General features: G+C 35.3%; 1 protein-coding gene across 1 annotated transcript; it reads right to left on the minus strand.

Annotated features, from left to right (window-relative positions):
* On the minus strand, positions 1-24,740 carry slc13a3 (solute carrier family 13 member 3). The gene is made up of 13 exons (XM_027166590.2): positions 24,297-24,740; positions 21,219-21,484; positions 16,044-16,207; positions 15,093-15,156; positions 14,245-14,424; positions 12,340-12,465; positions 11,931-12,023; positions 9,252-9,356; positions 6,727-6,824; positions 4,310-4,422; positions 4,019-4,180; positions 3,565-3,702; positions 1-2,931 (listed from the first exon to the last, which is right to left on the minus strand). The coding sequence occupies exons 1-13, from the start codon at positions 24,402-24,404 to the stop codon at positions 2,770-2,772; spliced, it is 1,779 nt and encodes a 592-aa protein (XP_027022391.1). The 5' UTR covers positions 24,405-24,740; the 3' UTR covers positions 1-2,769.

Below are 24,740 nucleotides of genomic sequence, written 5' to 3' on the forward strand. Positions count from 1 at the left end.
AAAGGCCTCACAATACCTTTTATTGAATTCACAGTATAGACTGGACTTTCTATAAATCTGTTCTGCATGTTCCATTTTCCAATAATGAACCAGACGTGTAAACATTCACTCCACCTTTAAAAAGTAATAACGAGGTTTTTTTGCATGGTATGTCACAGAGAAATAGGTAGTGTTTATTCTGACAGTAAAACACACTGCCTGTCCCCTTACTGTATACTGTCATTATACTACCCCTTTCCTTATATTTCCTGAAAGCGTTATTTTCATTTTCATTCAACATTTTTATTTATAATATAGTGTATTAGAAGTATATGTAACTACATGTTCTGTATATGTATACGTTCCTCCAGTCGTTTAAACAATACAGTTTAACTGAATCCAGTGCCAACAATACACAACCGTTATCTTATTGCACAAATCATGATTTACAGGTTACAATTGCAGTTAACCCTAAAACACACAAAGATGATCATTTACATTCAATTACATTTGCAAACAATTCCTAAATCAATGTCACGTTATCATGTTAACACATAAATGAACTATTACTAAAAGATATAGCAATTTTTTAACAAGTTCCTGAACATAGATGTGTGTTACATATTTGTATATATATGGCTCTATACTGGCTTTTACAGTTACATTCATATACAGTTTACATTCATGTGTTAAAGTGAATCTTAAAAACTAATTACTAATTTATTTATATTAAATTATAAATTATATATATATATATATAAACTCAAAATAAACTCAATAAACTCAAAATAAATTAGTAATATTGCTTAAAGATTGTTTGGTACAAAGAGGTTAAAGAGCCGAGGTGTGACTTGAGTTTAAATATAATGTGTCATTTGTATTAATCGTTGGTCAGTAACTCACTGAAAGGTAGATCTATGGTCATACAGTGCTCTTTTTGTTGAATAGATGTAGTACTACTAACAATTACACATCCTTGCCCACACAGTCCAATGACTTTACTCATGTATTTCACAAAAGAGTAAAGTCCTGTAAAGTCCTAAAGTCATATTTCCCTAGGTCCCATCATCCTCAATTCTACTGAATTAGCAAAATAGTTTTTGAACAGTCTGTATGTTTAGAAAGAGTTGGTGTTTAACAGAAGTAAAACTAAATCATGGAACCATAAACATGACCAATTTGTACCAAAAAAAAAGGAACATGAAAGAAACATTAAAAAAAAATCGGATAGTTTCAGTTTTATAATACGGTTCCCTAAATTGTCTTCAAAGATGCCATAAAAGGCTTGATATAAACACTCCTGTGACCGCATCATAATAACCAAAATCTGTATTAATGCACCGTTTTAAACCAGTAAACCTGTTACACTAAAGTTATTCTTTGGTTCACAGAATGCTTAAATTTTTGGCCGTTATATTTCTTATCAACCAATGCTTACTGTTAAGAGACTGTATTATGTAGCGGATATTTTTTTAATATTATTAAAGATTAATTGAATTATTTAACAAACATTAGATTAGATTTTTTTTTTTTTTTTTTTTGCTGTTGTACTATAAGTAAGAAAGAACACAACAGATTATTTTGATAGATAGGGGGTTGTGAGAACCATTTGAATCGAACTGCCACTATCCTTGGTTTAAAAAACAGAATCTCTCATTTTATAGCTCAATATTGGGTTTACATTAGTCATTTATATTAGTTTGTATGAAAGAGCTTTCTATGGTTGATTTTGGATTCAAACACTAGGGGGCACCATTTTTTAAGTTTGTGAGTCAGTGTTCCCCATCATGTAGTGTGATTAGAGGGTATAAAGCTAAACACTTATCTAACTCATTGTCATAATATATACCAGATATAAGACACTGGGTTGTATGATTTGTCATTTGTAAATCATTATGACAATAATTCACATTTGAAATACTGATGACAAAGAAGGCAGCTATAGCAAATGAGATCTCTAATACTGTACATCCATAAATCTTTTAGACGCTCCTGATGCGCATGTCTGCGTGGAGTCTGATGCATTACATAATCTAACCAAATATATTAACTACGGTGAGGCCAAATGTTTTCTGTCACATAGAGAGTTTATAATACTGTAAATACACTGAAATATATTAAAACATGACACAATTTTACTATGATTACAAGATTTTTCCATTTTATCCATACTGTACTGCTCTGATCAAAGGGAGACCAATATTTATGAAAGTCCATCAAGCTTTTGGTGAGCTTCCTGTCAAAGTTTATCAGGGTATTGATTTTTTCTTCTTCTTAATATTAGCAACTATTCCTGCAATGTTCCTGCAGTAAATACTCATGTTCCCATAAGGTTGTTTTTTTAAGCTTAAATAGGAACATTATTACCATAAATGACCATTGCAGAAGCCTTCCTGGAAGCTTACAGAATGTTCTACTGTTTTATATAAGCTTGGAGAATACTGATTGAGTTAAATTGTTGATTAAAATTTAAAAGTCATTTGCAGTTATGACTTTATATCAAGCTTCTTTGGTAATAGTGATAGTTGTTGCTATGGCAGCAAAGTAGTAACATGGGAAGAAAGAGCTCTTCTGTGCTCTGGACATGAAAACAACAAACAGTTTAACAGTTTTCCAACATCTTGTTTCATCAGAGATAATTAAATATAGGGTGTATATATATATATATATATATATATATATATATATATATATATATATATATGTATATATATATATACAAACTATACAGACCCCATTTTGGCAGCTATTGGTTTGTCCTTATATGAGCGTTATATGTACAGTATGTGTCTATCCAGTAGTGTTAAAATGTGGTATTGTGATTTCTGTGGCGTTCAGAGGTTTGGCCCAGTCTGGATAGGAGTCTAAGTTGAACATGTGCAGTCCCCATGTGTTTATAGCCAGAGATACACACAAAATCCCCAGAATGTTCATCATAAACCCTGTTTTCACCTGTGAAAAGAGCAATTGGAAAAAATTTTGAAAGCGGCAGTAACTTTCCAAGGAGCAGGAAATGCTTTCAAGGAGCATTCAAATATTAACTGTGAACATCTAAAAATATGTATATTTATCGTGAAATGATCTTTATTGCTATAATCAATATGGAGCTTGAATTGAAATTAATGAAATTAATGGTAAACGATGTTGTCATGTTTGCATTATTTTGATGATAAATTTATAAGAATGATTATTTTTGTTATAATTATGAAAATTATTTCTCAGATCTTTTTTACTCTGCTTAGTCAATTCTATAAATGTTTGTCCTTTCTTAGTGTTTTTAGAGTACTTTAAGCTGTTAAGCTGTTCTAAGATCAGCTTAGGTATTTGTCATTTAACGTCTAGGATAATTGACTATAATTTGACAGATTTTTCAAAGAAGAAAGACAAAATAGATCTCTAGAATAGTTTGTTTTTATAATGAAGTCTTGACAACGTGAGAAATTATCGGCTTGGAATTCCTTTAGGCACATTAAAAAGGTAAATTGTTCAAGGAAATTGTTCATGACCAATTGACACATGATGGCAAAACACAAGGGCTATTTGTGAATCTAATTTACGCAATACGACTTTTGTTGTATTACTCACCATGTCTTTCACCATGAGGTGTCCAGAGGCAAATGCGATGGAATTGGGTGGAGTAGAAACCGGAAGCATGAAGGCATATGAGCAACCTACAGTTGCTGGTATCATGAAGTACAGAGGATTCACATTGATATGGCTGGCCTGTGAACAACAAGCATCAAGTAAATGACTGCTGCTTCAATTTTAAGTGGCACAAACACTTATATCCCCACCTTATAAACCTTTATATAATCCACACCAGACCTACTGTATACTGTAAGTCAAGTGAAGTCAGGTCTGGTGGGGATTTTTATCTCAGTTTTGACTTTGGAAATATTTACAGGCAGCTTTATAAACATTAATAAATGAGGCTCATTTTCTGAATTCTACCATTCAAACTTGACATTTACTTCCAGCTCTGAAATACAATTAACAATGCTAATTGATGTAGGACTTGTGCTATGGTGCAGTCACTTACCAGTTCAGCAATGACTGGAAGGAAGATGATGATGGTGGCGGTGTTACTGGCAAACTCTGTGAAGCAAGCAATGAAGGCTGTGATGAGAATCACCGCCACTGGAGGGGGAACAGTAGCTAACGGCTGCAAACGGCCCCCGATCCACACGGCCAGACCAGACTCCTGTGAGCCAAAAAGAAAATGAAAAAAAGTTTTTTATTTCACGAATATTTTTCATGAAGTGCTTAAAATCAGGAAAACATGTTTCTACATAGTGACAGAATAAGAAGAAAGACAGGTAAATAAATGCACCTCGCAGCCTTTCGCCATTGCAAAGCCTCCACCCAGCAGAAGGATAATGTTCCATGGAACACATTCCTGAACTCTTTTCCAAGACAACAGAGGCACATACGGAGTGTTTGCGGCTGAAAACAAAAGTGGTGGTGGAAAGGATTCAGATTCAAATTCATGTGCTTAGAGTTCAGCTACTCTGTAATGCAATTTTCTAAATGCTGTGATGTACACAATGTGAATTACACCACATCTGTTGATTATTTCATACTAAACATATTCACGTTCTTCAAAAGACATGAACTTTGTATTCTGCATTGTCACAATAGTTACAATTTAAGCTGTACATGTTACTCTCAGGTCTATTATAAAGTTAAAAAATAAAATAACAACTGTCACATGCTTAGTCCAACTGGTGCACTTGTGCTAACTCACCATAATGTTAGAAAGGATTTTTTAAATATACCAAACAGGAAATAGAGGAGTAATTTATGAAACATATAAATACTGTAAGTGGGCCACCTTTGTGTTAGATTACTGTAATCTGTTAGGAACAGTGGCATTACAGTGTGAGCCCTTGGCAAGTCATGACAAGCTAACTCATTAAAATTCCAAATCTTATTTACTGAGGTTCTCAACACTGCATAAAAAACATCTAAATAAACTCCAAATCTATTGTGCTAGTTTTTGAGTTTGCTGTGAAATAATTACATGGCACTTAGCCAAGAACAAAGTAAAGTGAGAAAGTACTGGAGAAAACCTATTTTTATTCATTCAGAGATCTTGATGCCATTTAACTCATAATACTGTATATCTGATTTAGCATGTACTCTTAAAACTATACAAATGTATTACCTCATACTGAAAGTACAGTATTTTTAATATCAGCATGTTTTATTCCCTATTTTCTATTTATTGAATGAAGACACATCATGCTTATGATCTCTTAGGTCAAGTCAAGTCAAGTAAAGTCAAGAAGCTTATTTTCATTTCAACCATATATAGCTGACGCAGTACATAGTGAAATGAGACAATGTGTCTCCAGGACCATGCTGCTACAAAGAACAAAGAGAGAGCTACATAGAACAAGACAGAGATAAGGACTTAAGTAAGTTTGTCCTCGCCACATACAGTAAAGTGCATCTGTGCAACCTGGTGCAAACAGTGCCAGACAAGCACAAAAGCAGCGCAGACCAGAGTACATACTGTATATTCTACAGTACATGTGCAGAAATACTGGAAGGAACACTTAATATAATAGGAGCAGTTATGAGGTATTGTAATAAATTGTGCAAAAATTGTGCAATTGCATGAAATGTGAAAGACAGCATGTGCAAAGAGCAAAAACTGTGTGCAAAACAGCATGTAAATAGTTTGATATGGTGGTGCTGTAGACATGGATGTATATTGGAAGACTGTGTATTTGGTGCAGATCAGTGCAGTCCATACAGTTTGTATGGGTGCGAGTGTGTGTTGTGCTTGGTACAGTTGAGTTCAGTTATTGACTACGTTCATATTGACTACAGTAGCGTTACCTTTAACACATATAACTTGTCTGTTATGTTACAACTGTTATAAACAGTTATCATTATCATTGTTATTCCTTCAGTTTCACTTTAAATCAACATGAAGGAAAATTCCACTTGTACCAAGAAACCACTTTTCATTAGAAAAAATCTAAAAGAATAACTTGACCTCTGTTACTTTGATCTCTTTACTGTTTCTAATGCTGAAACTGGAGACTTACAGAAAATACACAGTTTCATTTGGCTATATGTTTCATGGTTGCAATCTGTGTATTTAGCTTATTATATGTCTCAGTGTTAAGTTGTTTCTATAGAAATGATAACATTAGAATGTAGCTTGTTAATATATCCCTGTGATTTGTGTTACAGCCCAGACTCCTATCAGAATTGTTCAGTTATAGAAGAATAATCTATGGCATATTAACCTATTTATATACCACAACACTGTTTCTTACAAAGAAGAATAAACTGATTAAGAAATCATGTTATTTAACGATGAAAAATAAATAAACTTTGATAAGATGTGTGTATATTATAAATGATAAATTATATAATTATAATGGAAAAATAACATTCCATAAACTGAAATGCAAATATTAAATTATTAAAAAAGGGTTATGAATTAAAAAAAAGTAGTCACTTGCAAATTGTAGAGGAATAAAACAAGACATGGAAATGCTAGAATAAATAAATTAGTCAATGAATTTCTGCTATGTCTTTGGCCATATTACGCTACCCTGATGTGAATTGTTTTCTGATAACATCACATCTGGTCATGTTTTATTCCTTACCACTACCAGTTACTAAAGGCTGAAGGGTTTAATATGATCTTAATTTTACAATGCTTTGGGGAAATCAGAGTATTAGCCTGTTATACTCAAATTATGGTGAAAGAATTCTTAGAGTTCTAACCTCTAGTGTTCAGCCACCACTGCAGCGATGGACACTTGGATGGAAAAAAGAAAAGGATGGAGATGATGATGACCCCGGTAACAGCATCTGACACATAGCTTTAGCCATGTTTGAAAGAGAGATAGAGAGGGGGGGGGTGCAAGAGAGAGAGAGAGAGAGAGAGAGAGAGAGAGAGAGAGTAAGTAAAAACAATTTACATAATACTATTTTCCTTTTACTTTGTGATTTCTTATCTCTTCTGCACACATCCTGTTTTGTAAAAACTCTACATTAATGGAGACCTGACCTGCTTGGGTCCATCATGACTATTAACTCACTTGAAATGCTTTTAGAGCCATTTCTTCAGCCCTTTTACCCCCACTACCTTCGCGATGAATAGGTGATGAGGCTGATAATAGATTTAGGTAACAGATTTAGCAATCGATATTAGATGGTGAATTGGTTGTTATGCTCAAGCTTAGCTGAAAGGATAGTAATCATCAGTGTGCTTTTGTCCTGAATCTCTATCTTCCAGCTAGGCTCAGTGTGCATGCTTTGCTCTAGTGTTAATGCAGCTGAGGTTCCTGTGGAGACAGTTTGGTATCCTTCCCTCACTATCGTCATTTTTGGCTATTTGTTTACAAATAAAAATGTCTGGCTTCATTCATGCTGTGTCCACTTAAAACATGTCCTTTCAGTGCTACTTCTTTTATACTTCTTGACTGGATCTTTTCTTAAAAAATCTGAATGTAATGTATTTTTAAAATGAATTAAAATCCAAATGGTTAAATGTGTAAGAAAAAAAAAGTAAACATTTTATGTTAATTCAGAGATTGCTATATAAAGTAATTTAATAGATAAAACACCGGACATGCTGTTATGAGAAAAGAATCAATGATACGGTGGTGCAAAGGTGATTATATGTCCCATTGCTTTTAATTCCCATAATAGCAATTTGTAAAACCAATTTTTTTTTTTTACATTTAATGGAAAATTATAGGTGATATTTTTTATTCATGTAACCTAGAATGTTTTTGTTGTCACTTAGACTCCAAAAAACAGATCCTTCTTAAAGTAAATAAGACCAAATAAGACCTTTGTCACAAAAGTGTACCTGAATGACTTTAACATGCATCATTACTTAGAAATATAAAGTAATGTATTTTTAAATGTATGTTTATTTATGGTCATGGGATCTAATTACAGTATACCCATCATCCATAACATTAAAACAACTAACCGGTGATGTGAATAACGCTGATTGTCTCATTACACTGGCACCTGTCAAGGGGTGAGATATTTGGCAGGATGTGAACAGTCAATTCCTGAAGGTGGTTCATTTATGGAATTGGGCAGACACCCTGATCCAGACTGACTTACATATTAGCTTATTTTATACTACTGAGCAATTGAAGGCTAAGGGCCTTGCTCAGGGGCCCAGCAGTGGCAGCTTTGTAGACCTGGGCTGATTGGTAAACCAATACATTAACCACTAGGCTACCACATCCCACATAATGTATTGGAAGTTGGAAAAATGGGCAAGTGTAAGTATCTGTGAAACTAACAAGGGTCATTGTGATGGCAACAGTATTCCCTAATGCCAATGACCTCTTTCAGCAGGATAAAGCAGCCTGTCACACTGCAAACATTGTTCAGTCATGGTTTGAGGAACAAGGGTTAGTCTCCAAATTAAATTTTACAGGATGTAAAAGGACAAACAAGTTTGATCCAAGAAGCCCCCCTTAAAACGTCCAGGACTTTTGTGCCGTGGGATCTGCTGCTAACATCTTGGTGTCAGATACCACAGCACACCTTCAGAGGTCTTGTGGAGTCCATGCCTCAGATGGTCAGAGCTATTTTAGCAGCACAAGGGGGATCTACACAATATTGTCATGTCGTTTTGATTTTAAGGCTGATCATTGAAGAGGCCAAAATTTTCTCTCTCTTGTTTTCTTGTCTTTGTCTCTCTGCCATGAATCGTCTCTTAAGGTAAACCAGGCAAAGTGAGTGTGAAAAGACACCCTGCAGTCAGAGAAAGGGCAGTTTATTGGAAACTATATGAGAGCTGGACCCCTGCATATCCCTGTCTCTGGTCATTAGTGTGATGTGGTGAAGAGAAAGTAAGGAGACAAGGTGATGGGTGATTGACATTCACTCACAATGTCATCTATTCTTGGATCTTTTCTTCCTGATATAAAATGTGGTCAATTTCCTGTCATTTTGCTACATGAACTTTCAACTGATTTTTCCAGGTTGAAACATTTTGCAACTAAATCAAAATCTAGAAGATGGGTGAGTTAAAAAGAAGGAGAAAAAGGGAAAGGCCCATGATATACAGGACTGATTTAAATCTAAAATGAATATGTTCATGTCAAAAATATAGCAGTGGTTTCATATGTATTACTTATGACTTTGAATGACTATGTATGTTAAAGTTTACTGAGGTGTACTAAAGTGTACTTTCATATGCAATGGACACGTATGTAGTTAACATGCTTAAAAAGTGCAATTCCCTTTGTAGCCTCTGAGTTTAGATTATGTCTTACTCTTTTCTGAAGAATATTGACCAGCCTTGGACAAATTTTGGGTCTCTGGTGAATAGGAGGATGGCGAATAGGACAAAAAAGCAGGAGATGGCTTTCTCTGCAAAACTGGGGAGAAAAATAAAGGAAAAAACATAGACAAATCAATTCTAGTAAATATGTGTTTGTTCTATAGCAATATCATTAAGCAACACAAGACACTGGATGATATTTTGGTATGACATTTGCACAACCATAAATAGAACTACAGGGTTCTATTCCAGAAACAGGGCTTAATGTTAAAGGTACTGCTCTACTGCTTCTGAAAACTGCGTTAGGCCACCAAACAAAACAAAAATCAAAACAAACGTGTAGCCAATGAGCAGAAAGGGGCGGGTCTTGTCAATATGGGCGGAGAGAGTGTTCAGTGCGCATGTGTGCATGTGCGCATTTTCACAGATTGGAGTTTCCCGAGTCAATAACTCCTGAGCTAAACGCTGTTACTAGCTAAACACGGTTGTAGCTGTACATTACTACGATGGAAAAGAGGTGTTATTTGTTTTAGCTCAGAAGTTCTCCTTCAGTTCTCTCCAGCGCTCGAAAGCTGATTCTACTGTATATTAACACGGGTCCTACTTCTTGCCTTATCATAAGCCTTTCTTCGCTTTCTTTCTTTGTTTTTATCCTCCATGTCAATGTTAAAACCGCTTTCTGCTAATGTCACACATGCACACTGAACACTCCGCCCATATTGACAAGACCCGCCCCTTTCTGCTCATTGGCCACACGTTTGTTTTGATTTTTGTTTAGCTTGTCTGTTTTCTGAAGCATGTCTCAAATATCGGAGAACCTATCTTTAATTCTAAATCCCAAGATCTAAATCCTGAGTTAATTTACCCAAATTTCAGCCTAAAGATCTATTGTTCCAAAGAACAAATTACATTGAACTGTGAAAAAGTTCAAAATCATTAGACTTTGCAGTCAAGATGTAAAATTTCACAGTTGAGTAGCCTATTTGTTGAGCATTTAATATTTGAATCATAAAGTGATATTGTGAAAAAAAGATTTATTGATTTGTGAGCTTTATTGATTTAGTCAGTGCTTCAAATATCTGAATTGTATTTAGATATAAAGGCATGAATATGGCCTAAACCACTTAGGAACCCTAGCACTGTCCGTGTGAACAATTGAAAAACACTGAAAATATGTAGAAATGCCATCAGAAGTGTCATGGTCTGTGAAATTCTGACATTTGGAATGTCTAAACCTCACATTCATTAAATTTTGATTTTAATTAAAATAACGATTTGTTTGCTAGTTTTTTCATTAAAAATTATTCCTTTCTTTGTTATCTAAAACCTGTTGTTGGCTTTAATTTTCAAAATACAATAACCCTAATCCTGACCATGGTGGGATCTCATTAACAAATGCAAACTACATCTACTATTCATATTTGTATCCATTTATAACATATTATCTGTTCAATCAAAATAATATATTTGTATTCCGTTAAGTGAGGAACCATGGAACAATGTCTCTGTATAACATTTATGATTCTAACAACACTTAACTATACAAGGAGAGTAATGTAGTGTCTATGTTAATAACTTTGTCTTTTTATATAAAGAACCACACACACACACACACACACACACACACACACACACACACACACACACACACACACACACACACACACACACACACAAACACACACACACACCTACACAAGCTTTAGAAAGTACTTATTGCAGACATGTTTGGCTCAAGTCTTTCTAGCCTGTAATTTTTCCACAATGGTTGTAATTATCTGGACAATTGAACTGGACTTTATCTTGTCTATCTATATGTAAAAGAATTTCAAGCTACTTGCTCTAGTTGAGTCACAAGTCTTGTTTTCAGGAACAGACCCCAGGAGCTTACAATACAGATAACATCGAAACAATAAAATAAATGACTTGCATTTGTGCAAGTGCTGTGAAAATTCTAGTAGGCAGTCAGGATTTTTTTATTTGACTACAAAAAAATAAGTATGCAAACTTTGTGGACAAAGTTAAAAAATTTCACTTAGGTAAACTTAGCACAAAGTAACTGCTCCTAGAAGCATATTTCTTCAATGTCACATGTCCTTTCCTCTTCAGTGAAATTAGTTTTGTGCAATAATTTGTATGCATTTGGTATAAAAACTGCTTTGTCTGAAAACGCAGAAAAAGACTAGTTTTCAGGTGATAAACTGCTGTAGCAAGTACCAAAATATTAAATGCTACAACTGGCAGCTCTGGATATCAAGGTCAAATACAGAGGTAGGTCTCAAAAAAAAAGGGGGTACATATTATGAACTTGCTTAAAGGATGTCTTCTTTGAGTCAAAACCTTTTTTTCCTATGAAGTATACTGCCAGCTTAGGTTATATTCACCAATTGCTTCATATTAATTCGATTTATACTGTAATACAGGGTATTGTGTATGCTAGAAGCAAAACACACTGAAGGAACTCCAAAATCTTTTCAGCAAGTAATGGACCTAATCTAAACGGTGGCACAGAGCACAGTTTCATTCACTGTATTGGGCGAGTATAAATTAGTAGCTTAATAAGCAAATATTTCAAAAATATGATGCATACACAAAGTTTGGCATATACTGTATCTCTAATATTTTCAGCAGTGTCTATATCTGTTTATAATATTTTAGAGTGTAGTCTCACGTCATGGGTCCCAGCTTTTTGTAGTCTTCATCAATGACTGCATTGGCTTTGGCTTCAGCAGCTGCACGGCCATTGAGTTTCTTTATACACAATCTAAATACATAAACATGCACATGCACACATGCACATACAGTATGTGTTCACATACACACAGACACAGACACACACAAAGTATAAAAATAAATTATATACAGTTAAAAATATATAGTATGTTATAAAAACCATTCAGCACTTAGCACAGACACATTGAGCATGCACATAATGATAGGATAGCTGTAATAATACTCTGTGTGTGTTTGTGTGTGTGTATGTGTGTAGTGTGTGTGTGTGTGTGTAGTGTGTGTCTGAGTGTGTGTGTCAGCGTGTGTGCGTGCGTGCCTGGTGGTTCTATATTGAGGTTGCTTCATACCTTGTGCTGATTCCCCCATACAGAAATGCAATCCAGATCCATGACACAAGAAGGAAGATGATCATTAGTGGGAAAGCGAAGATGAACCAAGAGCCAAAGTTGATCAAGTCACACTCTGGGAAATGACTGCAAAATATTTTCATTTATTGCACACATACTGTACTGTATTACCATTAAGTAACTTAATGACTCATTTTTAAGATGGAAGATAACAAAATAAGATTAACATTTAGAAAAACTGTCTTAAATACTGTCTTATAATGTAGAGTACTCATCTAAATTGTGTACTGTATCGTGGTTTAAATTAAGGTTTCATGAACAGAAAATATAAACTTAATAATTTTGTGACAATTGCCATGTGATGCCATGTCTTTTATCCTATATTAAATGTGTAAGTTAAATAAATGACATAGGAATGAAAACATAAATGAAAAGATAAGAAACTGTTATCAACAAAGGCAGTTCATTTATTTTTTGTTCTTGTTCTACTTTTTTCATTGCTGTTCTAGCACTAAACTGTTCACACATATTTCCGCTTTAAATTGTACGGCAATTTTAATTTGCTAGTTTACAATTTTGCCTTGATTGTGTGAGCAGTTGGGTAAAATTACAGTCTGTCAGAGTGAGGGACTGCTGTCTGCATTTCCATGTGGTAACTTTAGTACTATGTCCCTAACATGCTTTTGTAAACAGCAAAATATATGAATAATTGGCTAGCAGATGGCAACATGCTGCCATAATCAAAAGAGTCTGTAAATCATTTTTCAGAGAAAAAAAAAAAGATTTCCATCACCATCACTTTAGCTTTTTTTTACCTCACCACCCACAATTTATTTTCAAAGACATTCCCTGGTAATTTTATTTTCTCATGCATAATTTCAAAATTTGCCGAAAATCATGGTTTGTGAATGACACCTTGGTTGAACCCAGCTGTTAAAATTCCTTTTAAAATCCCAACATGATCTGTATTAAATCTGTGCAACTAGGAAAAACAAACTGGTATGATGTCCAGTGTTGGATAAAAAAAATTGTTGATTTCTTGCCATTTCAGTGCTACCATGAATAGTCAACAAAGAGGTGTTAAGGTTAATAATCACTAGGGATGGCCTGAGAAGATATTCTTGAGTTATTCTAGTCTTCTTGAGCTTTTACCCGATTTGTTAGTCGAAAACTAGGTGAAAGTTCTTTCTGTTTACATAATTTTAGTTTTGATGGCTGCCATATTGTGATTCTTTAAAAGTCACCATATGCTTGATAAACATCTAGAGATGTCCCTCTTCCTACAATTATTTTTTCAATCATCAAAAGAGTCATTTAAATCTAACATTATCTAACATAACTAGCAGGCTGTTGTATTTGATCATTGTCCTGTTATCACTGAGATGTTTATAACAAACTACCACCATGGCAATTGTAGTGTTGGTGTTTATCATTAACATAAGCTGAATTAATTAGCTAGCCTAGCAAAAAGTTACAAATTTGCCAGGTTCTGCGTCATCCTCTAATCTTACGACTGGGTCAAAACAACATTAAAAAATTGTAACATGTCTAGCTGAGTTTATATGTAATACTAGCTGATTTAGTATTACTGAATGTGTATGACTTTTAACATTGATATAATCAGAATCAGTTGAACAAGGTGAATTAACTGTCTAAAATCCAGGTTTGTTTATTATAGTTGCCTAATACAGTAAATGGATGATAACCAAATAAGCTGTGTTTAAATTCAAGTGTTTAGGGACTCACATGAAGGCTATTACAATATCACACGAACTGACTGATTATATGATTAGTCTCATATGATTGTTGGATAGCAAATGTAGGAGGTAAATGTTGATGGATAGTGTGTTTTGTTGTACTGTATTAGTTGATGCTGCAGACCAGTATAAGACTTCCCACACTAACCTCTTCAGCTGTCCGATGAAAATGAGGTTGGGTGCGGTTCCAGTAAGGGTGGCTGTTCCCCCGATACTGGCTGCATAGGGGATACAGATGAGAAATCCTTTCCACACTTTCAGCTGGTATTCTGCCTCTTTCCTGGCCTCTTCCTGACACTTCTGATCGATCTTCTCAATTCCATCACCCCTATGAGGTTAGCATAGTTAGAACAAATTGATTTACCTCCCCTTTTCCTCCCCACCTGCCAGTTCCCACCCACTTACCAAATCTCCCCTATCATACAGCATCTATCAACTGGAACAGGTAATAGCTAACAAGTGTTTCCTTCAAGATACGTGAAGCCAGAAAACTGCACCTGCTGTTCATGCAGTACATGACCTCACATGGTATCTGCTAATGGATAGTGTCACTGTGATTGGCAGAGGAGTGTCTGTATATCATCTTGAATAATTTTGCTCCTTTGGCATCTGTCCACAAATGGTTGTAGGACAGACTTCTTGCTGTCTTGTGATCAGTGTCTGATAAGATTTGGGCTAGAAGTCAATGAGATGTTCTAATGCAAGTAACAAATCACTTACTAGTGACTTTTTTAGCCAAGTTACAGTTTAGCAACAATTACTGATTACAATTCAAGGCTTAACGTTTATTGATGATTTGCCATCTTCATGCAATTGCAGCCTTAGTCATCTTTTTTTAGCTTATGATCTAGTCATCCTGACTTGTCTAAACTTCATGGTGTCAGAGTGATGAAGGTCAACACCCAATGAATAAACTTTATTGAAGCTGTTATATTAAAGCAGGTAATCTGTTTGATGTGTGTTACAGGGTTGCAGAAGCATTCTTTAGTCATTCACCTCTCAACTGCTGTCAGATTGTGTTTTTCAGATAGCAGCCCATCCAGCTTCACCTGACACTGGCCTGCAGAGGAAAAAAAAAACATTTGACATCCTCAAATGTGGTTGAGTTGGTTTTCTGTGCTTAAAAAAGTAATGTTTTGTTGCTTGGTCTAAGCCAGTGATCTTTCTTAGCCAAGATGTGACAAAGTTGAATGAGAAAATTATAGCTTAGTGGGAGAAGACTACAGAATAGGAGAGCATAAGTGTTTTATATAACATACAGCAAAAACAAGTCAATTATGGTGCTGTCATCAACATCAGAGTCTATCTTCGTAATAATTACACAATAAACACAATGGACAAATTAGACCAGAATCTTTTAAGCAAGGAATAAAACATAATAGGGCATGCTGTTATAGGAAAATAACCCACAAAATGATAGGTCTATCATTTTTCGTAAACTACAGTAATATGTCAGTGATTACAATGGTGTATTTATTTAGTTAGTTCTTGCTCTAGCTCATGTTGTCGCTTACAGAAGTTAAAAACAACTGTTTCCTCCACAGCTTCTCTCTTTTTTGTTCTAGGTTGTAAGTGAGGCAGTTTTCTCTCATCTTAAAACTGAAGAAGTAAAAAAACCTAAAGATCTTTTTTCAACAGTATTTGTCCGGCTTATTACTTAGGTTATGGTTAGTGATTTGTGGCCATTGATATTGGTATAAATAATGGATAATAAATAAATTATATGTGATTATTTACCTAATTTTTCCATCATTATTTTCAAAAACTAGAATAGACTTTGCATTTGAAAGAATAAATAATACCCATTAACCAATCAAAATGAAACATCAACAGCCTTGTAGTACAATGTGTAATAATGTTCCATGATGATTTTTAAGAAGTTTATAAGGTATAAGACCATATATATATATATATATGCTTGCGTGTTCATTGCACTCTTTTGCATACCCTCAGGCTCATCTGTGACCTTGCACTTCTCCTTAAGTGATTCCAGGTCTCCAAACAGGCTTTCCAGAATGGCATTAGCAATGGGCAACATCATAGCTGTCGTAGCAGAGTTGCTTAACCACATGGACAGGAAAGAGGATGTGATCATCATTCCTAAAATCAACCTGAAGAAAAAGACATATATGCTTACTGGTGATTTTGACAGAAGAGGCCTACAGTAACACAGCAGATTAATCTAATACACAGCTACACTGTTTAAATGTCACAACAGATATTATTTAAAATACTGATACTACTCTGGTGCTACAGTTGAAGACAAAATTGTACCTTTTGGTCATGCATGCTAGCAGCATATTTGGTCATAAAGTTTGACTGTAGAAAAGGAATGTTACCTCATGCCACTGTAAAATATGGTGGTGGAGGCTTGTGGTTGTTTGGCTCTAATTACATTTAGAGCATTTGGCAGACACCCTTATCCAGACTGACTTACATTTATCTCATTTATACAGCTGAGCAATAGAGGGCTAAGGGCCATCCTCAGGGGTCCAGGAGTAGCAGCTTAGCGGCCCTGGAATACAAACTCATATCCTTCCAATCTTTTGCCGAACACCGTAACCACTGATATACCGCCTCCCATACAAATATGACATATATGACATAATAAATATCTATAACTATAAATATGCAAATTTGCAATAATGGTTTCTGGATTTGATCACTACTTAAAAACCTGTGATCTAAACTAAAAAGGGAAGTCCAAATGTGCAAACCTCAAAAAAGGCAGTTCTACATGATCATGTGAGACTTTTTGGGCATGCAAACCAGTAACATTTTTGCAGAAGACTACGTAAGAGGACACCCTCATACTCACTATTAAATCTTCTGACGGCTAGATTAGTAATATTTTTACATTTACTCAATCAGATTTCAGAAGTTCATAGTTGTCCAGCAGCATTTTTATATAATGCCAACCAAAACATACCTTTATCATAAATTATATTAGATATGACAGTTTCAGCTTTAGCAACTAGTAAATGAGCACCATGCCCTTGGCAACATGCCCTTGGTAGGAAACATATCCTTCAAATTATTTTACTGCAAACATCATCATTCAGAATTATAACAAAGATTACAGAGACCCTGATGAACTCACATTAAGTCTCATTAAAAAGAAACAAGAATATCTAACATTTTAATGAAAGACTATGAGCCTTGAGCCTTGAAAAAAACTCAAGGTCCATTAGTAATTTGCTGAGTGACATTGTTTTAACTTAATAGACAAAATCATTTGAGATACATATTTGTCATGCAGTCAGGGAAGTTCATTGGTTAATGTGCAGAATGTTTTATCTGAAGCCTCATACAGAATCGTGTCTACTTGCAGCTATCTTGTATACACTATGAGGAGGTATTTCCAGTTATACATAACATTTACATTTACATTTACAGCATTTGGCAGACGCCCTTATCCAGAGCGACGTACATAAGTGCTTAAATCTCTAACACTGAATACATTAATGCTGGTTCACTAGGTTACATACTTAAGATACCATGAGTTTAAAACATAAGACCATTTATTCTTGAATGGGAAGAAACTATTTAACCCAGGCTGACCTTACTAACATAACTGTAAATTGTCAGAATAAATAAGGCCTAATATCATATGGTTTATTTCTTCCCACACAAATGCATATATTAGCCAAAATAATAATGAACTAGGTAGGGCACTATATGGCCAGTGAATTTCCATCCAGCTGGACTAGTAGTTAGTTTCCCAGTACTGTATATTCTGGATTTTAAGACTCATTTGCATTCTAGTTTACAAATTTACTTATAGGTCTGAGTACTGCCACTAATTGTACTAAGTGTTTTGGTTCATGTAGGCTAACATAATCCAATATAATACTGTATATTCATCATATCTAAATGACACATTAAATCAATCTGCTGGTTTCGGTATTGAGATGAAACTAACGGACATTTGTTTTTGGATACAATAGTCAAAAAAAAAGTGTAAAAAGCATTAGTCTTTTTCACAATCCTGTTTTGATTCATATAGCTTTGTCCTCCATTTCTTATTTAATGCAACCAACATACTGAAGAATATACACTGTTCTGGTTATTTTTAAGCTAATGTTTCTACTCCTTATGATGTCTCCTTTTATAGCTTGTTATGTCAAAGTCAAAGTCATGTCACTCAAGATATACAGGAAGTACAGCAGGCTGCTTTTGGGAACTTGCTTCTTGTAGTAAACAGAATAGTAAAAGAGAACACAGCGAAATCCCACAATATTTTTTTTTTGTTGGAAGACTTTTGTTGGTACTTTTCCAGACACCTGAGATCTAGGAATTATAAGATTCTGTGTAACAGTTCTGTTATTTTAGGATATTGAGCAATTAAGAAGTTCATATTAGGGTCACAGCAGAAACATTTTCTCTGTTTTTCTTTTTATACAAAGAAATTTAATTTTAGTACCTCCATGCATTTTACAGAAACCTGTCTGACAAGTGACACTCCTGAATGGTTTTCACTGTGTTTGTTCATGTTAAGAAAAATAGAACTTCTACCAGTATGCATTTGTAAAATAAAAACTGAGAGATGAAGGGGTTTTTTTAGATTACACAACCAGGCCACATGACTTGAGCAGCAGTTCCTCTATGTTGGACTTACATCCTGTAGGACTTTTCACGTGGTATGCAGACATTTCAGCCACAGTGGAACTTCCAGTATAACAGCACCTCTTGCCATTGGCAGAACTTGCAGTCTCCACCTTGGCAATATTTAGACTATGAATGCTGGTGGACTTCATCTTTTAGTGCAGGATTAGCTGCAGTTTAATAGCAACAAGGAAACAAATTCAATGGAAAACTTTCAATGTTAGAAACAGGGGCAGGATATACAGAGAATTCAGGGAATATGTAGTTCCACATGTACTGTACATCTAAAGAGTATTGTTGTATGAGGAAGGCCTTAAGTCATTCTACATATGGATGAAAGATTAAAAGAAAGAACAATATAGTCTTTTAGCAATGCATTTGGGCCTCCACAAGCTTCCAGTTTCAATGCACCTTGGCATGGAAGTGATGTTTTCAACAACTGGTTTGTTCAACTGGGCTGAGATTTGGTGACTATGAGGTTACATTATATGCAGGATAAAATGTTTCATCAAATAACAGTCAGAAGAACATTATACCAATTTGAGGTGTATGTATCTTCACAAAAGACCCAGTTAAATCATTCCATTTATAATCCTTTCCTTTCGGTTTTTTCCCCCTTCATTTGTCACCTACAGTAAATAAGTTTTACATGAATGCCTGGAGATTTGCCTACTAGCTTTTGACAAGGACACATCTATCATGAAGCATGATGAATAAAAAACACTTACTGTAGTCATAAGAATAACTGGCCAGAAATATCGTGATCAAATATCTTTGCAACATGCTGAGAATTTAGTCACAGTTTGTGTTCGCTTGATAATTTACCACAAGATGCTCCCTCTGCTTCAGATGGGTGTTTCAACACCCCTTTCAATGCATTACCATGGATTTGATTATGACTCAATAATCACAAGGCAAACACAATGTGGCAGATGCACTCATCTGCACGAAGTCAACGTTCACTGAACTCATAACACCAGTTACTAGATTGCTAGATCCCCATTTCCCCTGACAAGAGATTTTAAAGTTGCTAAATCATTCATGAACTTTTTACAAAAAGAATGTGCCATCTTTGATAAGATTTCTTTCCTGTAGATAAAGAAGAGGCATGTTCCCTAAAATCAACCAACATTACAACAGTGGCTTACTGTGGCTCCTATTTAAAAGGAAAACACTGATATACTGGGGACATCAAAAGTCACATATTCTTAAGGAACTGGGGTTGTTTTAATGGCACCGTATATATCAGAATTTTAAATATTCCACCACCAGTACATGGAAAAGTCTTTATACTGTATATCTACAGTATGTCTATAAACCCAAAGATGACCTAAGCCTGAACCTGAAGCTCAAGGTCCAGTGGCAACCTGCAGAGAGCTGTAGGAATGTACAGCGTTATGTAAACAATTCTACAAACACACACACAAGTTTGAGTGGAAAGGTGAATGCTAGTTTTCAATAAAAAAAGACCAACAAAACTGGAACTGATAATGATTCCATGTCCTAGCCATAATGTCAGATGCTATACTGTATATGACATGAAGCAAAACTCAAAAAATTCTATCATCATTTTGCACACAGAGACTCAAGTCCAGTATGATCGTGGACTGTAGACCGACCTAAATAGGTCTGTGCTCAGCAGATCACTTCACTTTCAAACTGAGCATTGAACTGTACAGTGCAGAAAAGCAGGATGAAGTTAAAATCCTACTGTGTTAAGCCAAACACATTTGCACAGTTGTTAAATTATTTTCATGCTTATGTAACGAAAGCTTTGGATTTGAAAGACGGAGGTTTTAATTCCTAATCTTTTAGAGAAAGCTTTGTCGAGAGTACCAAACAATGTGTAAGGTGTTACTATAGCAACAATAACATCAGTAAATGCATTAACATGAGCCTTTTTCTCTTCACTGACCCATTCTGTTATTAAAAAATTATGAATCATTCCTTGAGTCTTCTGTATTTCTGAAGATTCTTTATTTTTATATTATTGCTGTAAAAAAAACACAACATTTAAATCTATATATCTATCTTTCCAAATCTAAAAATCTAAGTGCAAAAAAAAAATCACAGATAACTGGCAAGCTTTCCACATATGGCAAGGAGATCCTTCTTATCCTAGCAATAAAATGGATAATTGGCTCTAAAAATAAATGTTGATGTTTTAAGGGTTATGATTCCCCTAACCAACTACATAATATATGATGGTTTAATCAAGTCAGAAGCAATGTTGGAATTTTTTCAGTGCATTCTGACCTTGGTTCATTATGTCCTGTCCTGTTGTACTGCTAAATTAATACCAAGTGACCTCTTACATAACAATGTTAAGCTTCAGGAAACTGACCCCTTACAAGCTTTAACCTGACCTACATTATTATTGTACTTTTCTGGTCCTGAGTGCCTTACTGAAGTTATACACATGCAGTGAATATAGAATTACGCCATACTGAAATATCATTAATGAAAAAACTAAAAGAATATAAAATGCCTAGATTAAGATTACTAAGATTTTCTTACCAGGCTGGTTTCACTCCGACAATCTTGAGAACTCTGAGGGCGATACGTTTGTGTAAGCCCCACTCCTCAATTGCAGTTGCCATCACTAGTCCACTCAGGAAAAGGAAGTTAGTCTCTAGAAAGTATTGTGGACAGACCTTCTTGGAGGGTAGAATACCCATAGTGGGAAAGAGGCAGATCGGTAGCAGGGCAGTAACAGCTAGAGGGAGAGCTTCTGTACACCAGTAAATTGCCATCAACAGCACCACGTATAGACATTTCCCTTCCTGTAGGGATGAGATAAAAGAGGATGGACAATATGAATTTGGTACATAAAAAAAAAAAGTTTGATAGTCAGAAGATGAACAGACAGAGGTTCGGCACTAAATGGATAAATGTACAAAGTGAATTGATATACTGAGTCCTGAGTGGATGCATGGATGGTAGATTGTCTCTCTCTCACTCTCTCTTTCTCTCTCTCATTTAAAAAGAAAAAAAAATGCAGTTTGCTGTGTTACAGGGAAACTTCATGTTCCTCTAAATGAAGACCTGAAGTGTTCCCACGCTTATGTTCCCTGGAAACATACACATCCACCAGGGAAAACTTTACCAGAGAAAACCACCACTTTCATGTTAATCATGTAAACAATATTTTCATATAGATCTCTACATTACAAGACCCTGTGTAAATCTATTGAAAGCCAATAATTAATATAAACCTTGCAGATGAAACTACTGTCTAATAAAAGCTATGTCTATTACAGGACTATCTATCTCTGTGTGTGCTGTTATAAGAAAATAATCAGTTCAGAAGTGTGATACAGCCTAAAGTTGATAAATGTCTACAAACATATGAAAGGGTTTTATTCCACAAAGTGTATAGCTTCTTTTAACTCTTTTAAGTTACTGTTTATTTAATGTTGTAGAACATTCAACATATAATATGTGCTTGCTCAGACAAACCAAGAAACATGATCCAGTTTAAGTTCACTCTTTCAACATTTAACAGTTTTAGATGACTTGAAAAACAGATACGATGAAAAATTATATGCATTCAAACCCCAGGATGCATGCAACCCTTGTAGACTCATATAGAGTCAAGCTCACACAGAGTTTGCTAATTTGCTAGAATCACATTAATTGGAACAAATACAAACACAAATGATGACGATAACAAAAGACAAATGTTGGATCCCTGTTCTGACAAGTCAAACTCTCAGCAGACATCACATCCCATTCTGTTCATGGGAACCCCATTTAAAGGCCTTTGCATCAGTTTTCTCTATTTGATTGGCATGCATTATCCTCTTAACAAAACTTTACATCCGGTAAATGTTTGTGACCCCAGTTCTTTTAACAGGGACTTGTCTTTCACACAAAGTTTAGCATGCATGCAAGTCCTGTCATGACCTCCCAATAGAATCCTTGCTCCATTGTGCCTTGACCTCAGCAAGCACAATATGGCTGAATCTCTTGTTATATATTGTTAGTCACCATACCACCCATGAACAATGATGATGGACTAATATATGTATGTGCAATACATTCAGTGCAACTCTGTTAAGATATAAGCATTGCATTATTTCAGATCATAAGAGTATATTCAAAGTGTGAGTAAGTATGAGTGTGATCCCATGAATGTGATCCCTTGTATCCTCTCTGATTCAGAACAAAAACATGACGATCAATTTACACAAATAACATGAATCCTAGCTTGGGGAAAATGCATGATGATGATTATGCTCTTTCACACAGTCAAAACAGCTTCCCACTATCAAAGCTGTGTGTGTGGTGTGTGTGTAGTAAAGGTACAACAATATGTAATGTTTTTTATGAATAAGTCATATTCATATGTCACATATTGTTGATGTACTTCTAGTCAGATGATGCCCTCCTGACTTCTGACTCCACAAATCCAAGTGACATACTAGTATATGGAAAAACTGCAACGAAACTTCACCTGCAGTGAAATCAAGTACTGCCTTTAAATGAGAGAACATGGAACCAAACAGGGATCGGTTCAGTCAGTGAATCTTGGGATCTAGATCATAACAGAATCTAAAGTGAAAACGACTCATTAGTGAAAACAAAGTAAAACTTGTGTACAAATACATATCTTGTACAATTCTTAAAAGCTTGGATTTATTACACTGTATAATCTAACATACAGTGGTGTCCAAAAGTCTGAGACCACAATAAATATATAGGATGCTTACAATTTATTTAAAACTCTAAATAAATTAAGGGTACAAATTTTTTATTTTTTTTTTAAAGTGTAAATTCTAAAACAGATAAAGGATTTGTGCAACATCTTGACTATTTACCATTAAAGGCACTCTTTTTAGCTCACTATTTAAATGTAAAATTTGTAATACTGATATTGATATTAACTACTTTGTATAAAATGTCAAAGTATCATTTCTTATCCCTTGAAGCATGTGTTCACATGAGACAGTGACGGGTTCTTCCTCCATTTGTGGGTTCTGTCAGCTTGAATGCACGCTGTCATTACAACAAGGTGACATACCAAATACTAAGAAACATTCTACCTTTTACTCAACTTGCTGCATATAATGTTGATAAAAACATGTAATACAAACCCATCCAGACATTTTCTCTACCACTTCTACACAGGGTAGCAGGGAGCCAGGAGACTCTGGGCACAAGGCATTCACACACTACAGATAATTTAGAGAAGCCAATCAGCCTGCAATGCACGTCTTTAGATTGTGGGAGGAAACATGGGGAGAACATACAAAGCTCTGTACACACAGGGTGGGGGCAGGAACAGAGCCCCTAACTATTAGTTGTGAGGCATTTCTGCTAGCCACTGGGCCACCTTCTGCCCGAAATAAAGCTTTGTGTTAAATTTATAAAGATTTTAAAACTGAAGCATTCTCATTAGTGGTATTAAATATTGCTCCCATCATTTGTCATTTTGTACCGTCGGCTGTGCGCCTTCATGACGCAAACTGCAAGGCCACGCAGGCATGGACTCATGATCTCCTGTGTGCACTTGTCTTAAAAAACTGTCTAAATACCAGAGAGTACTGTATGACAACATCTAGGTCTGGGTGTGATGATTGAGTGTGTGGATACCTTTTGTGGCAGGACGAAGAGCAGCGGAAGTAATAAGGCTGGTGTGATGAGGAGAACCAGCTGCTTACGGACGCACCAGAGTTTCTTTGCAAACTTCAACAGTTCCATAACGCGCAAAATCAGGATGAAGTTTTTCTGTGTTTTCTTCAAGCGACCTCTCAGTTCGTATTCCTCACTTACCGATGCTCCTTCTTCACTTTTATCCCGCTTTCTTTGTTGATTTTTTAGCACCGTGGGAGAAGATTAACTCTTGGATTACTCGTTAACTCCGAGCGCGTAATAAATGGTGAAACATGCTGTCTGGAAACGCGCAATAAAAGGTTACAGGTCCGAACCGGGCCACTTAAATAGGATCAGCGTGGGAAACATCGATTATGGCTGGGAACATATCCGTTCACTTATATACATTGGCTTTCTATATGGCGCTCTAATGTTTACCCAAGA

The sequence above is a fragment of the Tachysurus fulvidraco genome, chromosome 14, assembly GCF_022655615.1.
Source record: "Tachysurus fulvidraco isolate hzauxx_2018 chromosome 14, HZAU_PFXX_2.0, whole genome shotgun sequence".
NCBI lineage: Eukaryota > Metazoa > Chordata > Actinopteri > Siluriformes > Bagridae > Tachysurus > Tachysurus fulvidraco.